The sequence below is a fragment of the Acipenser ruthenus genome, chromosome 25 (assembly GCF_902713425.1).
Source record: "Acipenser ruthenus chromosome 25, fAciRut3.2 maternal haplotype, whole genome shotgun sequence".
Taxonomy (NCBI): Eukaryota; Metazoa; Chordata; class Actinopteri; order Acipenseriformes; family Acipenseridae; genus Acipenser; species Acipenser ruthenus.
This window is the reverse complement of record NC_081213.1, coordinates 15786625-15806813: the sequence shown is the minus strand read 5'-3', so window position 1 is coordinate 15806813 and position 20189 is coordinate 15786625. Positions and strand designations below refer to the sequence as shown.

Here is a 20189-nt window from a genome sequence, read left to right as displayed (position 1 = left end):
AGGAGATGGTGGAGTCAGAGGTGGGGAAGGAGAGGAAAATCTGAGCATCATCAGCATAGAAAGGGTATGAGAAACCATAGGATGCGATGAGGGGGCCCAGGGAGCAGGTGTAGAGAGAGAACAGGAGAGGACCCAAGACTGACCCTTTGGGGACTCCAGTTAAGAGAGGGTGAGGTGTGGAGGTTGCTCCTCGCCAGGTTACCTGGTAAGTGCGGTTGGAGAGGTAGGAGGAGAACCAGGCCAGAGCAGTGCCAGAGATCCCCAGGTCAGCGAAAGATGATAGTAGAATAGAGTGATCAACAGTGTCAAAGGCAGCAGAGAGGTCGATGAGAATTAGGACAGAGGAGAGAGAGGCAGCTCGGGCACACTTAAGTGAGTTGGTGACAGACAGGAGGGCGGTTTCAGTGGAGTGAGCAGAGCGGAAGCCAGACTGGAGAGGGTCAAACAGAGAGTGGTTGGACAGGAAAGCAGAGAGCTGGCGGTGTACAGTCCGCTCGAGGGTTTTGGAGAGGAAGGGTAGGAGGGAGACAGGACGGTAGCTCTGGAGGGAGGTGGGGGTCGAGGGTAGGTTTTTTGAGGAGGGGAGTGATAGAGGCTTTTTTGAAGGCAGAGGGAAAGATACCAGAACAAGCTGATGTTTACAGCTATAGAGCAGACTGCATGAGGTTTGTGGACTGTGAATTGACTGAGGTGTAACTGGTTCACATATTTATACGCTAGTTTCCAAAATCTGCTCTCTAGAGTGCTTTTGTTACATCAGGGCTGGATTACTGCAATGCTCTTTTTGCCGGGCTTCCAAAAAGTACTATAGCCAAGCTTCAATTGATTCAAAACACTGCGGCTGGATTCTTGACAGGTAATTCTGCTTACTTCTAAGGCTCTGCATGGCCTGGCTCCTTCCTATTTGTCTGAACCTATACAGCGTTATTTCTCAAATCGTGCACTGCGCTCTGTTGATGCCTACCTGCTTTGTGTACCTTCTTTTCGGACAGTTGCTTTTGGTGCCCGCTCCTTTCGATGTCTCGCTCCTAAACTTTGGAGACATCAGCAGTGTTCCCACAATCTCTTTGTTTAAAATTAGACCAAAGACCTTTTTGTTCGACCAGGCTTATAATTGTTTTTAAGTAGATTTCATGAAGCGCCTTGAGACATTTTATTATGTATATGGGGCGCTATAGAAAAAATATATGATTGATTGATTGATTGATTGACTAGTACAAATAAACTTACTGGTTTAGCCTAGAACAAAGAAGGGTTAAGGAGGGAATTGATTAAAAGTCTCTAAATCTTAAATGAGATGACATAGTTAACCTTAACCAGTACTGTAAGCACATCACAGAAACCAGGGCTTACAGACAATGACACAAGTACCAGTATGTACTGTTGTTGGACTTGCAAATGACAGCATGTCAAGATGGTGAGATGTGAGTAGACAAGAGTAATGTAGAATCGGTCAGGGCCAGTGGGATTTTAACCCTTCAGATTTCTGTAATTTAGTTTACAGACCAGAAGATATGAATCTCTGTGCAAAAAAGGACGAAAAACAAAAGACAAACAAAACAAAAATGGTCTAAATGTAAAATTTAGTTACAAGATGTAACTCCAACATGACTATACAAAAAGCTTTACTGAAGAAAAGACTTCAGAAAGGTTTTTCTTTTTGTGTTTAATGGTGTTTCCCATTGTTTACAACTGCAGCTGGTGGCGCCCTCTAGTGACAGCTCATCTGCAGCACACCAAGGCTCCTTTATTTGAAGCAAGACCGGTTTAAGAGAATAAAAAAAAAATAAACACTGCAAGACCCAACTTACTTGCCGATAGGCGCAGCTCATTTATTTCTCTTCTTGTTTTGTTACATGAAGATGTATTTAAAATGTGCCTCAAAAAAGGCTCTCATGTGTTAATGTACTGTAGCAGGCTGGTCTCCACTGTGAAGACATGCTAATCCAGGCAATGAGCCATGAATATACACCGTTATCCTTTAATGGGCTACAGAAGGTACAAGTGTAAGACAATTTCAAGACGGAAAAAGCCATTTCAAGTAATTTCTGCTTGAACACATACAAAATCGCAAAAGTTCCTAAATTAACTTCATCCACTTGCCTCTGCCTTTATTTACAACTAAAGCCTTTCTCCCAAGGCTCCACATCGGCAGTTTTGAGCCTGTCAAGAAACGTTCATCGCTTCTGGTGGATCAACAGATCTGCCCAGATCAACCAGCTGCTAGGAACTGGACGAGCCCTGATGGACTGACGGATTCCTATCTCCTGTTCTGGTTTTCTTACTGTGTTTCTAGAAGGGGAACCAGTTTATACCGAGTGTTTGTAATACGCCAGCAAGTCGTCGAGACTCTGCTGCTCTGGGGGAGGAGTCGGGGAGGCTGCTGCTTGTGTGCTTCCAGGACTCTGTGCTCCTGGGCCCTGGGGGGGATATCCTTGCCTGCTCCTGGTCCAGCTTTTCCCCTGGTTGGGTTTCTTATAGTTGCTGAAGTATTCTGAAGGAGGAGCAAACTCTGCCTCCCGTTCATCCCTGCGTCGACTTGTCCACTGGCCAAGAGCGAACTCTGAAAAATGAAATCAAGAAAGTTCAGCCGCGGAACTAGAAATGTGAACAAACCACAAAAGCATTCTCCGTAGCATAATCTAAAGTGTTCGTCTTATGAGGTACGTACAATTGATATGTCCAGAGTTAAAAAGAATGTGGCAGAGAAAAGGTTAATTTATAATAGCCTGTAATGGAAGTTTGAGAGAATCCTAGAACACAGCTTGTAAAGACACTGTCTGTAAAAGCCAGTGGTCTGTATCACTAATATGGTCAGATGTTAAAACAATGTGGCACTGAAATGGTTAATGTTGACTGGACATCACCTGTAAAAGAACTTTACTGAAAACTCACGCCAGGGCTGGTAACATATCTTGCATGATATATTGCACAGTGAGGTGTGTATACATGACCATCACCACTTCACCAGAGATTAACAGGTATGCATCAGTGTTCTGCATAAGGTGAACTCATGTAGAGCTAAACTGGACTGTGATCAGACAGCATCAAATCTACTGTACGACTGTATCAATCCCTTGTATAGGAAGCTTCTTACCTTTTCCTTTATCCCATTCCCGCACATGAGGAATACCCATCTTTGTGTCTTTTCGTTCTTGGATGACAACGTCCACCTTCTTATTCTCCACGGATGCAGGTGATTTCTGTTCCGGTAACAAAGGCACAGGCCCAACAATCTCCTCTTTCTCCACTGAAAAACAAATTGACAGCAACAGGTAATACTGTCTACAGAATATATAGTAGATGCCAATATTGATGGGATATAGCCATTTGAAATTTCTTTGACAGGATGTCTTGTATTAGAAATTACATCCCCATTAACATGATTGCAGCTCAAAGTAATTTTGTAACTCTCATCAGCTTGTGTACTACAAGTAACACACGTTATAGTAAACTTGTATTTTTATTTTAAAATATGACGTCTGGTGCTACCGGAATTCTCTGTTTAAGATTAATGAAAGGATTATGTTAGCTATGATTACTTTAAGCTGAGCTATGCCGTTTTGAAATGTGCTACCTTCATTGTCTGCTACATCCAGCTCCTCTTCTGCTCCATCTCCTTTCAGTTTCTTCATCTTCCTCTGACGTACTTTCGCAAGTCTGGCATCCAGCATGGCTTTCCGTGTGCCTTTTAACTTTTCTCGCTTGGCTCTTTGCTCCGTGGTCTGGATGAAATAAAAATAATGGTGTTCAGAAACATCACAGTCTTTTATTATGGGTTGGAAGGTTTACTAAAATTTGCAAAATACTAGTCTTCTAAATTTGGATTACTAATGCTTACAATAACAATAATTCAATTGAAATAAAAGTTGCACTACATAAAAAAAAAAAAAAGTGATATCCGTCCCCAAGAAATAAACCCCCCAAACCCTCAATAGCTTGTGTGAAAGAATGTCCACAGCAAGTGTCTTCCCAATCAGACAAGCAGTTCTCTAAACACATGTAATGCAAGTATAACCACACCCACTATGCCCACCGCCTGTGATACGCACCCCTAAAAGAGAATTAGAGTTAGGAGGATTGATTTTATTAGTTTCGAATCCAAACAATGTACAGCACGGCATTCACAGTGCTGTACATGAAAGAAAATGCATTGCATTATAAAGCACTGCTGAGGTAATTTGGTACCTGGTCTCGCAACATGTCCAGCGTCTCCCTCTGTTTAAATCTGAGCGCTTCATCTTGAGCAAAGGCAAAATAACCCACACCAAGCTCCCGGGCCTCTGAAAACCAAATCAGGAACAAACACTACATTGCTTCTTCATTCAGCAATAAACACAGAACTAGCTATAAACTAGAAATAATCGCAAGCCTCGAACACCTGAGAAGTGTTACTGTGCTTATACAATGGCTCACTGCTGCTTTAAAATGAACAGTGCTTTTGTATTTATGTTGCGTGATACTGACATATTTATGGTATGCAATCCTTTTCATCAGAGAAAGCTATTTTAGAAAGAAAAAGTCTGCAAAGGGTTAGATTACAGTTCAACCAATATGAAGGCTAAAAAAGCGCTTCTCCTTGCAGATTTCTGAAGGCCAGAACGGGGGAAGAGAATGAAGTGGTTTTCCTGCTCCTACAGGAGAGACTGGTCAGCCCCAGGACTGGTCAGGGGAGTGTTTGAGCAGTGCAGCCAGTCCTCACCTCTTTCTCGGATGTCCTCGTAATGCAGTGGTCCGATGGGCCTCTTCAGGGCCGCCTCCTCCTCCTCCTCCCACTGCTGCCGCTGCAGCTCACGACGCATGTCTTCAGACAGCAGGGTCTTTCCCTTGTCCTCCTGCCTACAAGCAAACAGACTTCACAAACCTTTCCACAGTAGAACGTTTCAGATATTTAGGAAGCCTTAACCTTTAGCAACTAAAGTCAAATGTGTGCATATGTGAATAAAAACATTGTTTGCAGCCTTGTGTAATGTGAATATGTCACTTCAAAATACTGTGTCTACATGTTACAAAAGATGCTCCATTATAAACTTTTTTAAAAAGTGAGGCAGTTCAGCTGTAAATAGTGACAATAAGTAGGGCTGACTTCATCAGGAGTCATCAGCCATTAAACTGGCAAAAAAATAATTAAAACATAGTGTTGATACAACAAATATGCCAGTTTTGCTGTGGAACTAGTGTAGCATTGATTTCAATACTGTTCATTAATGTAATTTATTTTCAATGCACTTTACGTGTACAACAAACTGTAATAATTAAACACAGGAAAACTATATTCATGCACATTGCAGTGTTCTGTATGCTATTTTGTGCAACTTATATTCATAATATTCCAATACTGTGCAGCTATTTATTTACTTATGCTTCCCAAAGTGATATTAAGTGGGGTGGAAATCAGTTATGACAGATCAAAGGAATTGATTTTAACCGGAGTATGATATACATCACTCAACTTCTAGAGATACATATTTATTTTGAGTAAACACATTTATCTGTGAAAAGAAAAACATCAGTAATGTAACAAAACTAGTAAGAAGCAAGCTAGGTGAAAGTTGCTCCACAGAGACTGGGGTAATGGGTAAGAACACATCACATTCATTCTGACCATTTTAAAAATGCAGCTTTCAACACGGGTTCAGGATGTGTCACATTGGTTGAAAGAGATGGAATGGTAAATATTTCTCAAAACATGATGTATTCATGGTTACCTTTTTACATGCAGGTTTTTATCCATTTTTAGCAACTCAGGTAAATCCTTCTTCATGCATCGCCTCGATCGACCCAGTGAATCAACATAATCCACCCTGCAGAAAAAAAAAAAAATGGAACCGTGTAAGAGGGGCATCAAATCACTTAACCTCTGTGTATCCACCCCTGGATGAGCAACAAGAGTCAGCTGGACTTGCTGATATGAAACCAGCAAAGAAAGTCCTTTGAACTTACTGGGGGTTTATTTTCAGTTATAATATTTAAAGAATGCCAGGAAATGCAAATAACCTGTCCGGAATGCTTGGATACTCCATGCTAGCACTGCATGTTATTTTTGCCCTGAACATTCATTGCCGTCGTTCTTTCCCGAGGTTGAGTCCACTGGACACACCTTGCTAGTCCTGATGATTAGTTGTCACTATATCATATGGAGGGGAATTTTCAAATCAAAGTTGCAGACTGCATCAACTTGAAGGAATGCAAAGAAATAATAATGTAATTCCTAAATGCATATGCATTGTAAAGGGAGAGTCCACTGGAGTCTCTGGGCTTACTGGGCTAGATTCACAAATGGAAAGGGAAACAGCAACCAATAAAGTTACCAAACCCGAAACAAACAACGCATTTAAACGAGGGGCTTGTAAAGGCTTGTTTCTTCTTCATTTTAAAATTGGATTCAGTGTTTGAAAACAATTGCACAAATGAAGATTTGGAGTGAATATGTTTAGGAATGCAGACCCTTGTTTGTGAAGGCATTACCATTCCTGGTCAGGGTTCTCCGGAGGTGGGATCTCACTGTCTGGTAGCGCCTCCTCAGCAGGTTCCCTCACTGCTGTGCTCTTGGCTGCATCTCTCTTCTGATCGATAATCTTCTGTGTAAAATCCACCAGGAACAGGCTCTCGGTTTCTTCATCTGAAAAACAAGCCTGTCAGTTACATATATCCCCCGCCCACCCAAATTCACAATTACAGCTCTCAGTATGAAGAAAGCTGATGATCATGACATTTATCAATAGTAAGTACAGATTAATGTCCATTAAGAAGTTTCATGACAATTTGATATAGAGACAGATGTGCCGTATATCCTAAGAATCTGATGTTATCACTAATCTTTGCTAAATAATGTTGATAACAAGTTTCAAGGCAATTGGATAAGCGGTTTAATAGATAAATGGAGAAATCTGTGAAGTGTGACATATACAGACGTGCTCAAATTTGTTGGTACCCCCCCACAAAAAATGAAGAATGCACAATTTTCTCTGAAATAACTTGAAACTGACAAAAGTAATTGGCATCCACCATTGTTTATTCCATATTTAATAGAAATCAGACTTTGCTTTTGATTTTTCATTCAACATAATATTGTAAATAATAAAACAAATGAAAATGGCATGGACAAAAATGATGGGACCGCTAACCTAATATTTTGTTGCACAACCCTTAGAGGCAATCACTGCAATCAAACGTTTTCTGTAGCTCTCAATGAGACTTCTGCACCTGTTAACAGGTAGTTTGGCCCACTCTTCCTGAGCAAACTGCTCCAGCTGTCTCAGGTTTGATGGGTGCCTTCTCCAGACTGCAAGTTTCAGCTCTTTCCATAGATGTTCGATAGGATTCAGATCAGGACTCATAGAAGGCCACTTCAGAATAGTCCAATGTTTTGTTCTTATCCATTCTTGGGTGCTTTTAGCTGTGTGTTTTGGGTCATTATCCTGTTGGAGTACCCATGACCTGCGACTGAGACAGAGCTTTCTGACACTGGGCAGTACGTTTCGCTCCAGAATGCCTTGATAGTCTTGAGATTTCATTGTGCCCTGCACAGATTATTATTATTATTATTATTATTATTATTTGTTTATTTTGCCGACGCCTTTATCCAAGGCGACTTACAGAGACTAGGGTGTGTGAACTATGCATCAGCTGCAGAGTCACTTACAAATACGTCTCACCCGAAAGACGGAGCACAAGGAGGTTAAGTGACTTGCTCAGGGTCACACAATGAGTCAGTGGCTGAGGTGGGATTTGAACCAGGGACCTCCTGGTTACAAGCCCTTTTCTTTAACCACTGGACCACACAGCCTCAAGATTCAAGGCACCCTGTGCCAGGCACAGCAAAGCAGCCCCAAAACATAACCGAGCCTCCTCCATTTTCACTGTAGGTATGGTGTTCTTTTCTTTGGAAGCTTCATTTTTTAGAAGCTGATGTGACTTGCCAAAAAGCTCCAGTTTTGACTCATCTGTCCAAAGGACATTCTCCCAGAAGGATTGTGGCTTGTCAATATGCATTTTAGCAAATTCCAGTCTGGCTTTTTTATGTTTTTCTTTCAAAAGTGGAGTCCTCCTGGGTCTTCTTCCATGGAGCCCACTTTCGTTCAAAAAGCGACGGATGGTGCGATCAGAAACTGACGTACCTTCACCTTGGAGTTCAGCTTGTATGTCTTTGGCAGTTATCCTTGGTTCTTTTTCTACCATTCGCACTATCCTTCTGTTTAATCTGGGGGTCGATAATCCTCTTGCAGCGGCGCCCAGGGAGGTTGGCTACAGTTCCATGGACCTTAAACTTCTTAATAATATTTGCAACTGTTGTCACAGGAACATCAAGCTGCTTGGAGATGGTCTTGTAGCCTTTACCTTTACCACGCTTGTCTATTATTTTCTTTCTGATCTCCTCAGACAACTCTCTCCTTTGCTTTCTCTGGTCCATGTTCAGTGTGGTGCACACAATGATACCAAACAGCACAGTGACTACTTTTCTCCATTTAAATAGGCTGAATGACTGATTACAAGATTGGAGACATGTGTGATACTAATTAAAGAAACTAATTAGTTTGAAATATCACTATAATCCAATTATTTATTATCTTTTCTAAGGGGTACCAACAAATGTGTCCAGGCCATTTTAGAATATCTTTGTAGAATAAGAAATAATTAATCTCTTTTCACAGCTTCTTTGCTTTATTCTATGACATACCAAAGGCATGCAAGTATACATGATAAAATAGCTTTTAATTTCATCACTTTTCAGGAGGAATGAAGCATTATTTCAATGAGCTGTAAGGGTACCAACAAATTTGAGCAAGTCTGTATGTACAAACGCTTCCGCTATATCCACTTAGCAGGGCATTTCATCCCCATAGGAATGTATTAAAACAAACAGGAAGCAACAGTAGCAGTCAAAAACAATGAAAAGCATGTATTACTGAATTGAATTCAGTGCAGGCATACACATGTAATAGAACTTGTAATGTTTTAATTAGGCAACAGAAACCAAAGAAGAGCGCTTAACCATCTGGTAAGGCCTGCCTCATGCAGTTAAATGTCCCGAGCTCATAGGGTACTTAACATAATTTGAAGGGACTTACCAGATGGTAAAGCCCTCTTATGAGGGTTCTATTGCTATAAAATAAACATTGAAAGGTATTTTTGTGTGTGTGTGATTTAATGCAGCACTAGTTTTAGTTGCTAATGAATATAAAGTTTCCTCAATTTTCCATGAGTAATGCGGTTTACTCAGAACTCTGCATATGGTCTAGTAGCCTTCAGGCTTCATTACTCCAGTTAGAGATTTTCAGTACTTCTTTGTTTTTAGTTCTGAGACTGTAAATCTTGGAGTCGTGTGCTGTATTATTATTATTATTTGTTAATTTAGCAGACACCTTTATCCAAGGCGACTTACAGAGACTAGGGTGTGTGAACTATGCATCAGCTGCAGAGTCACTTACAATAACGTCTCACCCGAAAGACGGAGCACAAGGAGGTTAAGTGACTTGCTCAGGGTCACACAATGAGTCAGTAGCTGAGGTGGGATTTGAACCGGGGACCTCCTGGTTGCAAGCCCACTTCTTTAACTACTGGACCACACAGCCTCCTGTAGCTGTAGCTTTAACCAGCGGTGGACAATGTCATGTCATGGGTATTTTCAACAGCCTAAATGATAACATAATCCTAAAAGAAATATTCTACTTCCACTCTGCTTTTCTGCAGTTCAGGCACCTCGTACACAAAGGCAGGCATGGTTTGAGATCTGTTTGTGTATTTGTGTCAGTATTTAATGTTGGTATTGTGTATTAATGTCAGTATTTAAGTTACCGTTAGGTCCTGATATAAATGTATTAGTGAAAGTAAAAATAATAATAGTAATTTAAATCATTAAAAATATCTAGTAACCTACATGTGTTATCGCTAATCAGTGTTTTTTGTATTGCCTACGATTCAATAAAGACTATTCTCTTTTTTTTAATTATCATCAAGTCAATGTAAACAGATTGGATGTATAGGACAGAGATGAAGCAGCCTTTAGTCTACATGATTTGAAACAACATTCAGAGGGCATGTACTACAATAGAGATTTTCTTTCATCAAGCAAACAAAAGGTTAATTACAGTGGCTTGATTTGGAACAGAGATTAAACATTCAATGTCCTTAACTAGCGATAAGAAACCAATCAGGTTAAAGAAAACATCCAATCCACTTTGTAATGCTGTAGATGAAACTGAAGTTCTGACTGATCACAAATTCCCTGGCTTATTCTGAATGTATATTGAAGTCATTTCAGGTGCTTACCTGGTAGATCTCCTTTTGTCATCTGCTCATACAGCCTGGCCTTCTCCTCCAGCTTCTGTCTATTGCAAGAAAACAAAACAATAAAGTATATGTAGAAACCAACAGAGTGTGGATAACCAGAGAGTCGGGAAGTGACACAGAAGTAAAGCAGTAACACAGCACAGGCCCCCCGGATTTACTTACACAGGCCACAGGGCTGTACCACCAAAGGCATCGCCGTGGACGACAATACACAGCATGTGTAATACACACAAATAAAATAAGGAAAATGCAAACACAAAAAAATGAAGGGTGGCATAGAGACAGACCCACAGCTCCCGCTGGTTAGGAATGTCCCGCTGACACACTTAACTGATTTAAAAGCGTCTCCCTTTTGTTGTGAGACGCCCACCTGCTGGTTAGGGATCCACAGCTGGCCAGTCCCCAGCTGCCAAACACAGCAGGTGAAGCACCTGACTCGCTCCTACAAACATACGCATGTGCTCGAGAAGCCAGGTACGGGACACTGTCCCTGTTACACATATTTTTTATCGACTCGATATTTACAAAGCAACAGGAAAAGTAACAGAGACAGATGCTGAAAGATGCAAGACATGTGCAGTACAATGTACCATTCTTATCATTGCTTTGTTAGGTAAAAGGTTTTAAAATCACACATATAACACATAAATACACAACTACTGCTGCAAGTGTCTGTAATGTGCTATCATTCTTTCAATCGGGTTTGTTGGTTTGCTGTAACATGGCATGGTTTCTAAAGTTGTGTGGGTGAGCAGGAGGTTGTGTATATTGTTTCTGCTCAACATTGCATATTATTAAAGCTGTTAATGACAGCTCTTACTTTGACTTGTCCAGTGTGTTCTCTTCTTCAGTCTTCTGCTCCACATCTTTCTCAGCTCTGTCCGACACTCCTTCATTTTGTTTATTCCAGATGCTGCTCTTCTGCAAGGCAGCAGTTACAACAGGAGGGTACAGAATTCAAGTGGCCCACAACAGTTTATTACAACTGTACACCACATCCAAACAAAACTACGGGACATTTTTAGCAGCCTACCGGTCAATAATGAATGTTCATTTTGCTTCTTTCAACATACCCTAGGTCCATCATCATCATCATCATCATTATTATTATTATTATTATTATTATTATTATTATTATTATTATTATTATTATTATTATTATTATTATTATTATTTAAAAGATAAGTGGCTGAAATACTGCTATATCCACTTACAAGTTTCCACTGCCTGGGTAAAGGACAGTAACTGCTAACAATCTCAAAAACATGTTTATGCACAGGACGATGATTATTAACGATTCTGGGATGTGGAATACCTTTGATTAAGAGTGACAGGTAGAAATTATTCTGGCATCTCCCAAGATTTAAAATACTGCCTAGTAGATTCATAAACTAATTGCCTGGGTTTACTAAGTTGCAAACAGCAGTAACATACCTTGTTTGTGGGTTTAGGTTTCAGTGGGGCTCCAGTATCTTTGACCAACTTTTCTTGTTTAAATGCCTCCTGCTTTCTGTAAAGCTCAGCTTTCAGGTCCACCAGCTGAATAAAGCGTACAAAGTGCAGCGAGAGTACAGTTCCATAAGTAACATTCACTTTCACAATATTGAATAAGTTCACTCCTGATTTTGTAGTCATAAATAAGACTATCCCCAGTTCCAATCTAGCACAGTACACTTGTATTGTATGCAACATGTTAATAGTAAGACCATTTAGTATTATAGCCTAAAGTGAAGCTATGCTTCTTACATAATCGATAGTGGATATTCCTGTGTATTGCCCTGCCTAGACTGCACAAGCACAGCTTGTGATTCGTGTAGATGGAACGGTCTTGCTTGTGTAACAGGATTGGACTTAAACAGGTACTCACTCCCCTGAAGTTAGCACCTTAATCAGTGTTTAAAAAATAGCCAGGTTTGTTCACACAAGCAGTGTACAGCGGGAACAGCCCCACATTGGAACTGAGGGCTGTATTAGCATTCTTTAAATATGCAGTGGTGTGTTTACAAGAAGGCACAGTGTAGTACAGCCAGCAGCGAAAAATCTGATTTTCCGCAACATTAACATGTTTAAGTGTACTTTAGAAATCATATCATTCAAAAGCATGCGTTTTATTATGAATACAATAACTGAACTCGGCACTGTGGGGTTGTAACGCACTACTGTTACCAGTAGTACAAACTCAGCATGCTGTTGCTATGTTTTGGTTCACTGGCCAGTCTGAGCGCTAGTGGCTCGTTTAGGGGGTCACCATGACATTATTAGGTGGGAATTTATTTTTCTGAACGCCACCAGTGTTTTTTATTTTAATTAAAAGCAGTGTACAGAAGACAAACAAAAACACACTGGCTGTCACAACAGCCAACGTCACTCAGTCATCACAAACGCTATATCATACCATTACAATCACCTTCAAACACAAGCTTTTACACAGTCGAGTTTTTGTATGTTTAGAAAGCACTTACCGATGCTGCAGTAACATCAAATTGTTTCTTTCTCTTGTCCATTGTGGACAAACTGTACTGTATGTACGATCAACATAAATTCTTCTTCCGCCCGTCCGCCATGTTGTTGAGGTCAAAGCATTTTATTAAATGGGCGGTGCTGCTTTTGTTAGAGGCGTGGTCGACTAGCACGTGTTTTGTAAGCACATGTCACCTGCTGGTGCACCACTTAAAGAAATGTACGGTATGTGCGTTATTATGGACTTTTGTTAAAAATTACTATAATAGTATTTTCAGTACTGAAGTCAATGTGTCCAAAACACTGCAGTTTTAGTACCGATTGTACCTTTAAGAGTACTGAATATTAAATTAGTACTTGATAATATTTGAAGATTTGCATATTGAATAACATAGAACCTTTTCAACAAATGCCTTAAATCGCTATAGTATACTGTTATATATATGATTTTTAATCAATAAAATAATTCCATCTATGGTTTATGTGACGTCATAAACTACGAGACCGTTAGGTCGAGTACTTACTAGTTTATAAACTCACAGAAACCCGAGTTGAGTAGATAATGAACTCCAAACAATAACGTATTTTTAAGGAAAATGTATTTCAATGGGGTATGCTTTTTTAATTTATTTATTTCTTAGTCGCTGTCAGAATCGAAGATTTGTACCGCTTGATTGTAGGATGATTGTAAATCTTCACAGAGACAGATTTGTTAAAAGTGCCTAAAAACACGAGTCATTGACAGGAATGTTTTAAATTTCCTGTTCCTCTCCAGTTTTTCTGAGATTTTGTTGATCATTAATGAACATTTCTCTACTGTGCGTGTTGTCGAGTGATTGAAAACGAGACATATTGTGCTAGAATTGAAAGTGGTCTCGAGAGGAGTCAAATGGGTTAAAGTTAAAGTATATTTTCCTCGAGAGGAATTATGACATTTTGACGTCACTACTGTAATTGCCTGTTATATATATATATATATATATATATATATATATATATATATATATATATATATATATATATATATATATTATAGAATTAACAGTTATGCTACAGTGTATAAGTCATAATAGTGCACCAAAATAACATGACATATAACAGTATAGTATTTTTTGTGCAGTTTCATGAAAATGTGCCAAATCACAACTGAAGTGCTTTATGAATTGCTATGTGATATTTTTTCTTTTAGTAATAAAGGTGGTGCAGACCTTCCACTGAAACAGAGCTCATTTGAAGTATTCCTAGCTGTTTTTTCGCTGGGCTGTGTTTGTTCAGGTAAGTATGAATGTGTTGAAATATTTGAACTACAACCCAATTGAACTAAATATACCACAGCAACCTAAATGAACAAAATCATGTATTTTCACTGATAAGAATCATAAAATAACAAGCACACATGTCCCCGTGCGTAGAGACAGACCATAGAGATCAAATAAAACATTTGACAAACAGCACAGCGGGTTTTAGTGTTTTCCGTGTTACAACACCCATTTAACTGTATAGTAAAATAATATCTTAATACATTTTATGAAGCATATGGTTTGCAAATGCCAATTATGCTTAAATTAAGTCTGTACTATTTCAAGATGAACATAATACAATCCCCTGGATGAACAGTAATTGTTTGGAATACTTTTATTGTTGTATTGTTATTTTACTGAGCATGGCTTACGTAGGTCTCTCATTGTATTAGTGCTATTGAGATGCAGCTGTGCTGGCCCCGTGCGCACAGAAAAGCCAATCACATGCTTTGGTTCTCTATGAACGCAACTCATGTAAAAGTGGTGAAGTTAACCTGCATCACTACTGAAGTTCAGTATGTAAAACAGACAGCGCCACATTACACTAAAACCCTCTCGTATTTAAATTCCACACATTTTAAATGTAATGGGTTTTCTTGGTGTAAATCAGTATTTCCACCTGCTTTAGTAGGTGAAAAGTTGTTAAATACTAATGCTTTTGTAAAAACTGAGGAAAAAGGGCCTTACTGTGTTAGCAGTGCTAGGTGACACATCAATCTTTAAAAAATAACACTGGAATCACACTCTGTATTTAACTTAACACATGTGGCTGTAGAAATATCAATATTTAAACATAATGCAAATATTAAGGAATTGTGGAAATCTCTTTTTAATTAAGACAGCCGAGTCAGTTGCAAGCCGACAGCATGGTCACACAAAACTGTCAAGAGGGACAGTGAGCACATAGTACTGTGGTCCAGCAAGCAGGGGGCTTATCTTTTTTGTATTTTATTTTTTATTTATGTATTTATTTGATAGGGAAAACTTACAATATTTAACAGATATGACATGTCATAAGATGTATGGCACGCAGATTTAGCTAGGAGCTAATTTTCATTGGCAGTCCCTGGGCAAACACAGAAACGGAAAAAGAAAAGAATGCAAATAAAGTAACATTTACAGAAGGGAACATGATAAATGGCAGATGAAAAAACAGCAGACATATACAAGAAAATGAAGAACTATAAACACATAAAATACACAACTAACTAATAAAATAACACAACACATAACAACACAGAAACATCCCAGAACAGCCCCAAAACACCCAGTGTCCTTTCCTGATGTCCTTACATGATTATCACACACACTGCTTTAAGGTTAGGTTACAGAAAGCAATAGGTGTGTTACTTGAACTACAATAAAAACAACCTTGACCTCCTTAAACTTGTGTACACAGGAATTATTTAAAATGTGAACAAAAACACTTTACATGCACAAAATGAGCCAAGTTAGTGAAAACAGGATTGCTCATAAAGATGTGACAAAGCCAAGTTTAACACCCAACAGTTACAAATAATAACATGGAGTATGAGCATTGGGGAGGGTGAGAAAGGTGTGGGGGCATGCTAGCGCTAATTGTGTCGTGTTTAATTTGGCCGAGCTCTGGAAGCATTGTAGGCTGCAGCAACAGCTATGGCCAAATATTTTGCGTCACCCTCTAGAATTAACTAATTTTGCTTCATAAAGTCAAATGAAAATATGTCAAAGTGTTACATTGACATATTGAATTACATATCGCTTTGTGTTTTCCATATACTTAACAAAAAACTGACAAAAATTGAAAAATATTGTTTAAAAGAAGTGACTCTCAGATTTTCAGGACCTCCTGTGTTTTCGCAAATTTCAATTGTGCTTTGCTGTTTAACCAATGCTTAAAAAGATTAAACAGACCTATGTTAACACTGCTCTATAAAACTATGCACGTTTTTAACACTACCCTTTATTTGCTGTGACATTAGTGCTATCACTACAAGCTTCCTGGATATTTCACAATGAAACCTGTTGGGACAAATCACTATCGTTATCAATGAGAAGAGCAAACACATGTGGGTATAAATTACAGCAGCAGACTACCTGCAGAACGAGAAGCAAGGACCGAACCGTATCAGGTAAGTGAAACAGCTTTTCTCCAGGAATCAGACGTGTCAGAGGGGCTTCAATAAGGAGCACAGTGGTGGGGAATGTTACATTTCCAGGTTTTAATTGTTGAACTTCTACCATTGTTCTTCTTTCTAAGATGTATGTCATCCAACTATTAAGCAATCAACAGTGCTGAATATTTAGAAATACTAAAATACACACGTTCTGAAGACATTGAAAACGACTTCTAGTCAAAATGTTTGTCATTGAATTTAAAATTTCTTTAAAACATAAGAACATAAGAAAAGTTAGGAAGGAGAGCAGGCCATTCAGCCCATCTCAGCTTTCCTGGTTAGTAGCTGATTTGTAAGAATTATTTCACACACTAGTCGTACGATACAAGGCTTGTATTACATGCAAGAATAAAGAAATTGCATTGAACATCACAGAACAGTACAAGACTAGGGTCTGTCAGATAGGAATATTGCCTTCAGTACTGGACAATTGATACCTCTATAACAATGAAAGAGCACAGCAGGTAAGATTTATGGAATTATTTGGTCAACTACAATCAATTTAATGTCTACTTTTGTTTCCTGAACTGTAACATAAACTGGTCATTTATAACCTCCAGCCGCTGCAAGTTATAGTCGTGGCAAGCACAATTCAAGAGTGTAGGAAGCTTCATACCTTCCCTTGGGTGATGTAAACAAACTGGAGTGTCATCAATGTCTTCCTTCTAATAAAGGAAAATAAAGAATGATGGTTTAGTGTAAAATGTAACCCTTGTCTATGGACACTGCACCATTGATTAAGTAATGGTTTATCTATGCAGAAGCCGAGCTTATAAAATGTGCATTCTAAAGTTGAAGAGTAGATCATTCTGTGAACACTTCCTGAACTAACTTCCATGTTTTCTTGATTTCAAAGGTGCCAATCTCATTCTTTCACCATGATGCTTAGAATTGCTCCGTGTGGATTCCTCTTCATCTGCATCCTGGCGCTTGGGACAGAACATGTAGATGCTGGATCAAGCTTCCTGAGTCCTGCTGGTAGCAAACAGGTACTAGCATGTGTGTACAGAACTATCAGCATGGACATTAGACTTCTGTTAGTTGGTGTTGTATCAGGGTATTTCTATTTCAGTTGTGATCTACAAAAAGCCACAAGAAAGGTTTGGCTCAATGAATGTGATATAAAATCCAAGTTCAATACCTTTTTGGAAACTTGAACGCAAGCAATTTTTCAGACTTAAAATTGAGTTTTGTTTTCACATTAAATATTTTGGTCAGAACCTACAGTTGTTTGCTTTTTTGGTGAAATTTGTTAACTGCGTGTTTGACTTGATTTGAAGTTTAGCTTCTTTTGTTTGAATCCCAGCTGGGGAAGCCTGTGAAAAAGCCGGCTGAACCCAAGATGACACGTCGAGATTCAGAAAGCATGGTGGAGATTTTGGAAGGGCAATTTCATGACATTGGAGACAACAAAATACAGGTATATGTACCCATTGATTTATAATAAAGTGTTAATGTCACATTTCTATCGCAATATTACAGAAATAACAACAACAACAACAAAAAATAACTTGTATTATAATATTCTTCCTTGTCTTCCAGTTCAGTGCGCCTTTTGAAATCGGGATCTCAATGTCAGAATCTCAGTATCAGGAGTATGGGCACCTGTTGCAAAAACTCACAGAGGACATTCTAGCTGATAATACTGAAGGTACTATACAGTCCTTTATAAGTGTTGACAGGTACAGTGGATATCAAACTAGGATCCATAGAGATTGGGTCTCACAAAATTATCGAAACCTATCATTATTGTTAGTGTAATCTGTTTAATGTACAAACAGTAATCTTTCGCTACAGCCAGTTAAGGGGACTCCCTAACAAAAAATAGAACCTCTGAACTTTCATAACCTGCCTGTGCTGGACCTGCTGGCCAAACACAGGTAGAGTTCACAGACAGGACGCAAGCTTTTAATTCTGGATAGTGGAAGACAACTAACACGTACACAGGGAACTGGATCTACTTAGCATCGAACAAATAAAGTCTTTCAAATATTAAAAGCCGTTGACAAAGTTAAAGCAAGCAGAGCACAGTGGAGGCAGTCCTAGGACAGAGGGTGGGAAACACTTTTATACAGATCGGTAAGGATATGAAATGGGTTACAAGCCATGCTGTTGATGATGAATCACTGGGATCCTTCAAGACCCGACCCGATAAAGTTTTGGTATCAATCAGCTGCTAGGAACCGGATGAGCATTACTGGGCCTCTGTAAATGTTCTTGTTATATGGTAATACGTTGTGTGTAGGGTGTCTCTTCTTGGTATAAGAGATGGTGTTGTTCCGTTTGGGCTGGACGACCACAAAGCAGAGCGGTTCGGTCTGCGCTTATAAAGTGGCACCCCCTTCACCCAACCAAAAGTAAATTGGTTGTCATGGGAATCAGTTCCAAGCTGTGCTGGTGTGGTGACATGTCTGCACAGGTTGGAACACTTGTTAGCCAATGAGATTGTGCCCTCTAGCCTTGCCATTTTCTAAACTTACAGTATGTATGTGCTTTCCACAACATTGGGGGCTTTTGAGTGTATCTGGTAAACCCCTGGCATACTAATTTACAGCACAATATGATACATTCACCTGGTATAGTAGGTCTACTTTCACTTTACTTATGACCTTGTGCTTTTGTGTATTTACTTTTAATTGCTTGAAAAAAGTAATTCTGTTTTTCTTTCAGATCAGTAATCTGAAAACTGGCAGTACTGGAATGCTTAATTGAACTAACTGGGGATGCTTTCAATACAAGATGGTCCATTAATTACTGTATATGTGTGTTTCTGTATCAGCATTAACGTGTGAAAATTTGCAATTCATTATTTCTTTTTTGCTCCTTGCAAAATGGCGTTAAATGTGGCGTAATGTTAAATTTATAATAAACTTCCTGCAGACTATTTTATACTTTTTTTTAATAGTTTATAGTGTGCATTTACTGTTTTATAGCAATTGTTATTCCCCGAGCATTCTTACAGAAAAAGGTGCTTCTTCCCTGATTTGCAGGTAGAATAAATAGGGTGTACCGAATGACATCATTCCCTCACCCACTTATCATTCCTGTTATTTGGTTTCCAATTCTTATTTTTCATTCCATCCTTGAAACCTATTTTTAAAAATGTTGAGGTCTGCAGGATCTCCGCACGGTTTTCTGGTGCTTCTAGTTAGTTCCCCACAATGGAATTTGCATAATTAACATGAGACTAAGGGATGATGTACGTATAGACGCAGTGCAAATAATTGCGGATGCAAAATTCAAATTGCATTGCGGCCAGGCAATTAATTTGTACTGCGCCCAAATTACTCCGCACACACAAATAAAGATCTGCAATTATGAGAATGAGGGTCTCATTGCAGAGTTAGGAATACAGAGAGCAGTAGTCGCTGTATGACATTTGTGGAGCACAAAAATATAAAGCAAAAAAAAAAAAAAAAAAAGTCATTGGAAGGGCAGCAAAGTCCTCTTGGCACACAGAAAATAAAAGTTTTCCAAGGAGCTGAGAGTCCTTACGGCTGAGGTCACTCAGCATGAAAAGGAGTTGTTTGGAAAAGCCTCAGACATCATCAGTTATGCTAGTATCCTTAGGAAATGATATGTATTGGCCTGCCCTTTATTAGCATGACATCCAGAAGTGTGCCTAGCACTCTGGAAAAGGTGGATTGGGCTATCCCTCCAGACATTCCAACTGTGGTCTGAAAGGAACTAGAGGCCAAGGTCCCTGCAGTTGAGTGCTTTTATATAGCTCTTAATTACTAGCTTCTACAATGGTTTGCACCTTGTAAGAAGAGATTCAGCAATTGCCTAAGTACAAGGCTAAATCCTTACTTCACTTTATAATGTTTGCACCCGCTTAGTGTCCAGAGACCACCCAATTCTATGCTCTTTTCATTTGAATGCATTTCAATATAAATTAATGAATTAATATTTGGCGTAGTGAAAATTTGATAGCGGGTGCAGAACACCAGGTGAACCCCATTCTTTATATATGGCGCAT

The 20189-nt window shown here is 39.1% G+C and overlaps 2 protein-coding genes across 3 annotated transcripts; one reads left to right on the top strand and one right to left on the bottom strand.

Annotated features, from left to right (window-relative positions):
• Positions 1–1507: 1507 nt before the first annotated feature.
• Positions 1508–12888, bottom strand: LOC117411744 (coiled-coil domain-containing protein 174-like). Its single transcript, XM_034019462.3, has 11 exons — positions 12756–12888; positions 11728–11832; positions 11114–11214; positions 10273–10331; positions 6469–6622; positions 5709–5804; positions 4703–4839; positions 4189–4283; positions 3578–3725; positions 3098–3250; positions 1508–2563 (listed from the first exon to the last, which is right to left on the bottom strand). Exons 1-11 carry the CDS (start codon positions 12795–12797, stop codon positions 2310–2312), a joined length of 1344 nt encoding a protein of 447 aa, XP_033875353.1. The 5' UTR covers positions 12798–12888; the 3' UTR covers positions 1508–2309.
• Positions 12889–12916: 28 nt separating this feature from the next.
• Positions 12917–19952, top strand: LOC117411742 (ghrelin-like). 2 transcript variants are annotated; one of them, XM_059000150.1, is made up of 7 exons: positions 12917–12973; positions 13943–14028; positions 16016–16165; positions 17067–17199; positions 17517–17630; positions 17753–17861; positions 18881–19952. In XM_059000150.1, exons 4-7 carry the CDS (start codon positions 17089–17091, stop codon positions 18886–18888), a joined length of 342 nt encoding a protein of 113 aa, XP_058856133.1. In that variant the 5' UTR covers positions 12917–12973; positions 13943–14028; positions 16016–16165; positions 17067–17088; the 3' UTR covers positions 18889–19952. The 2 variants fall into 2 exon arrangements, with proteins under 2 accessions (XP_058856133.1, XP_033875351.1); XM_034019460.2 differs by having other exon boundaries at positions 12918–12978.
• The last annotated feature ends 237 nt before the right edge of the window (positions 19953–20189 follow it).

Bases quoted from the DNA above. Each gene is read 5' to 3' on its own strand.
- LOC117411742 (XM_059000150.1), top strand. From the start codon at position 17,089: ATGATGCTTAGAATTGCTCCGTGTGGATTCCTCTTCATCTGCATCCTG. The intron at 17,200-17,516 runs GTACTAGCATGT...TTTGAATCCCAG, and splicing joins GTCCTGCTGGTAGCAAACAG to CTGGGGAAGCCTGTGAAAAA. The intron at 17,631-17,752 runs GTATATGTACCC...CTTGTCTTCCAG, and splicing joins TTGGAGACAACAAAATACAG to TTCAGTGCGCCTTTTGAAAT.
- LOC117411744 (XM_034019462.3), bottom strand. From the start codon at position 12,797: ATGGACAAGAGAAAGAAACAATTTGATGTTACTGCAGCATCG. The intron at 11,215-11,727 runs GTATGTTACTGC...GCTGCCTTGCAG, and splicing joins AACCTAAACCCACAAACAAG to AAGAGCAGCATCTGGAATAA. The intron at 5,805-6,468 runs GTAATGCCTTCA...TTTTTTCTGCAG, and splicing joins GAGAACCCTGACCAGGAATG to GGTGGATTATGTTGATTCAC.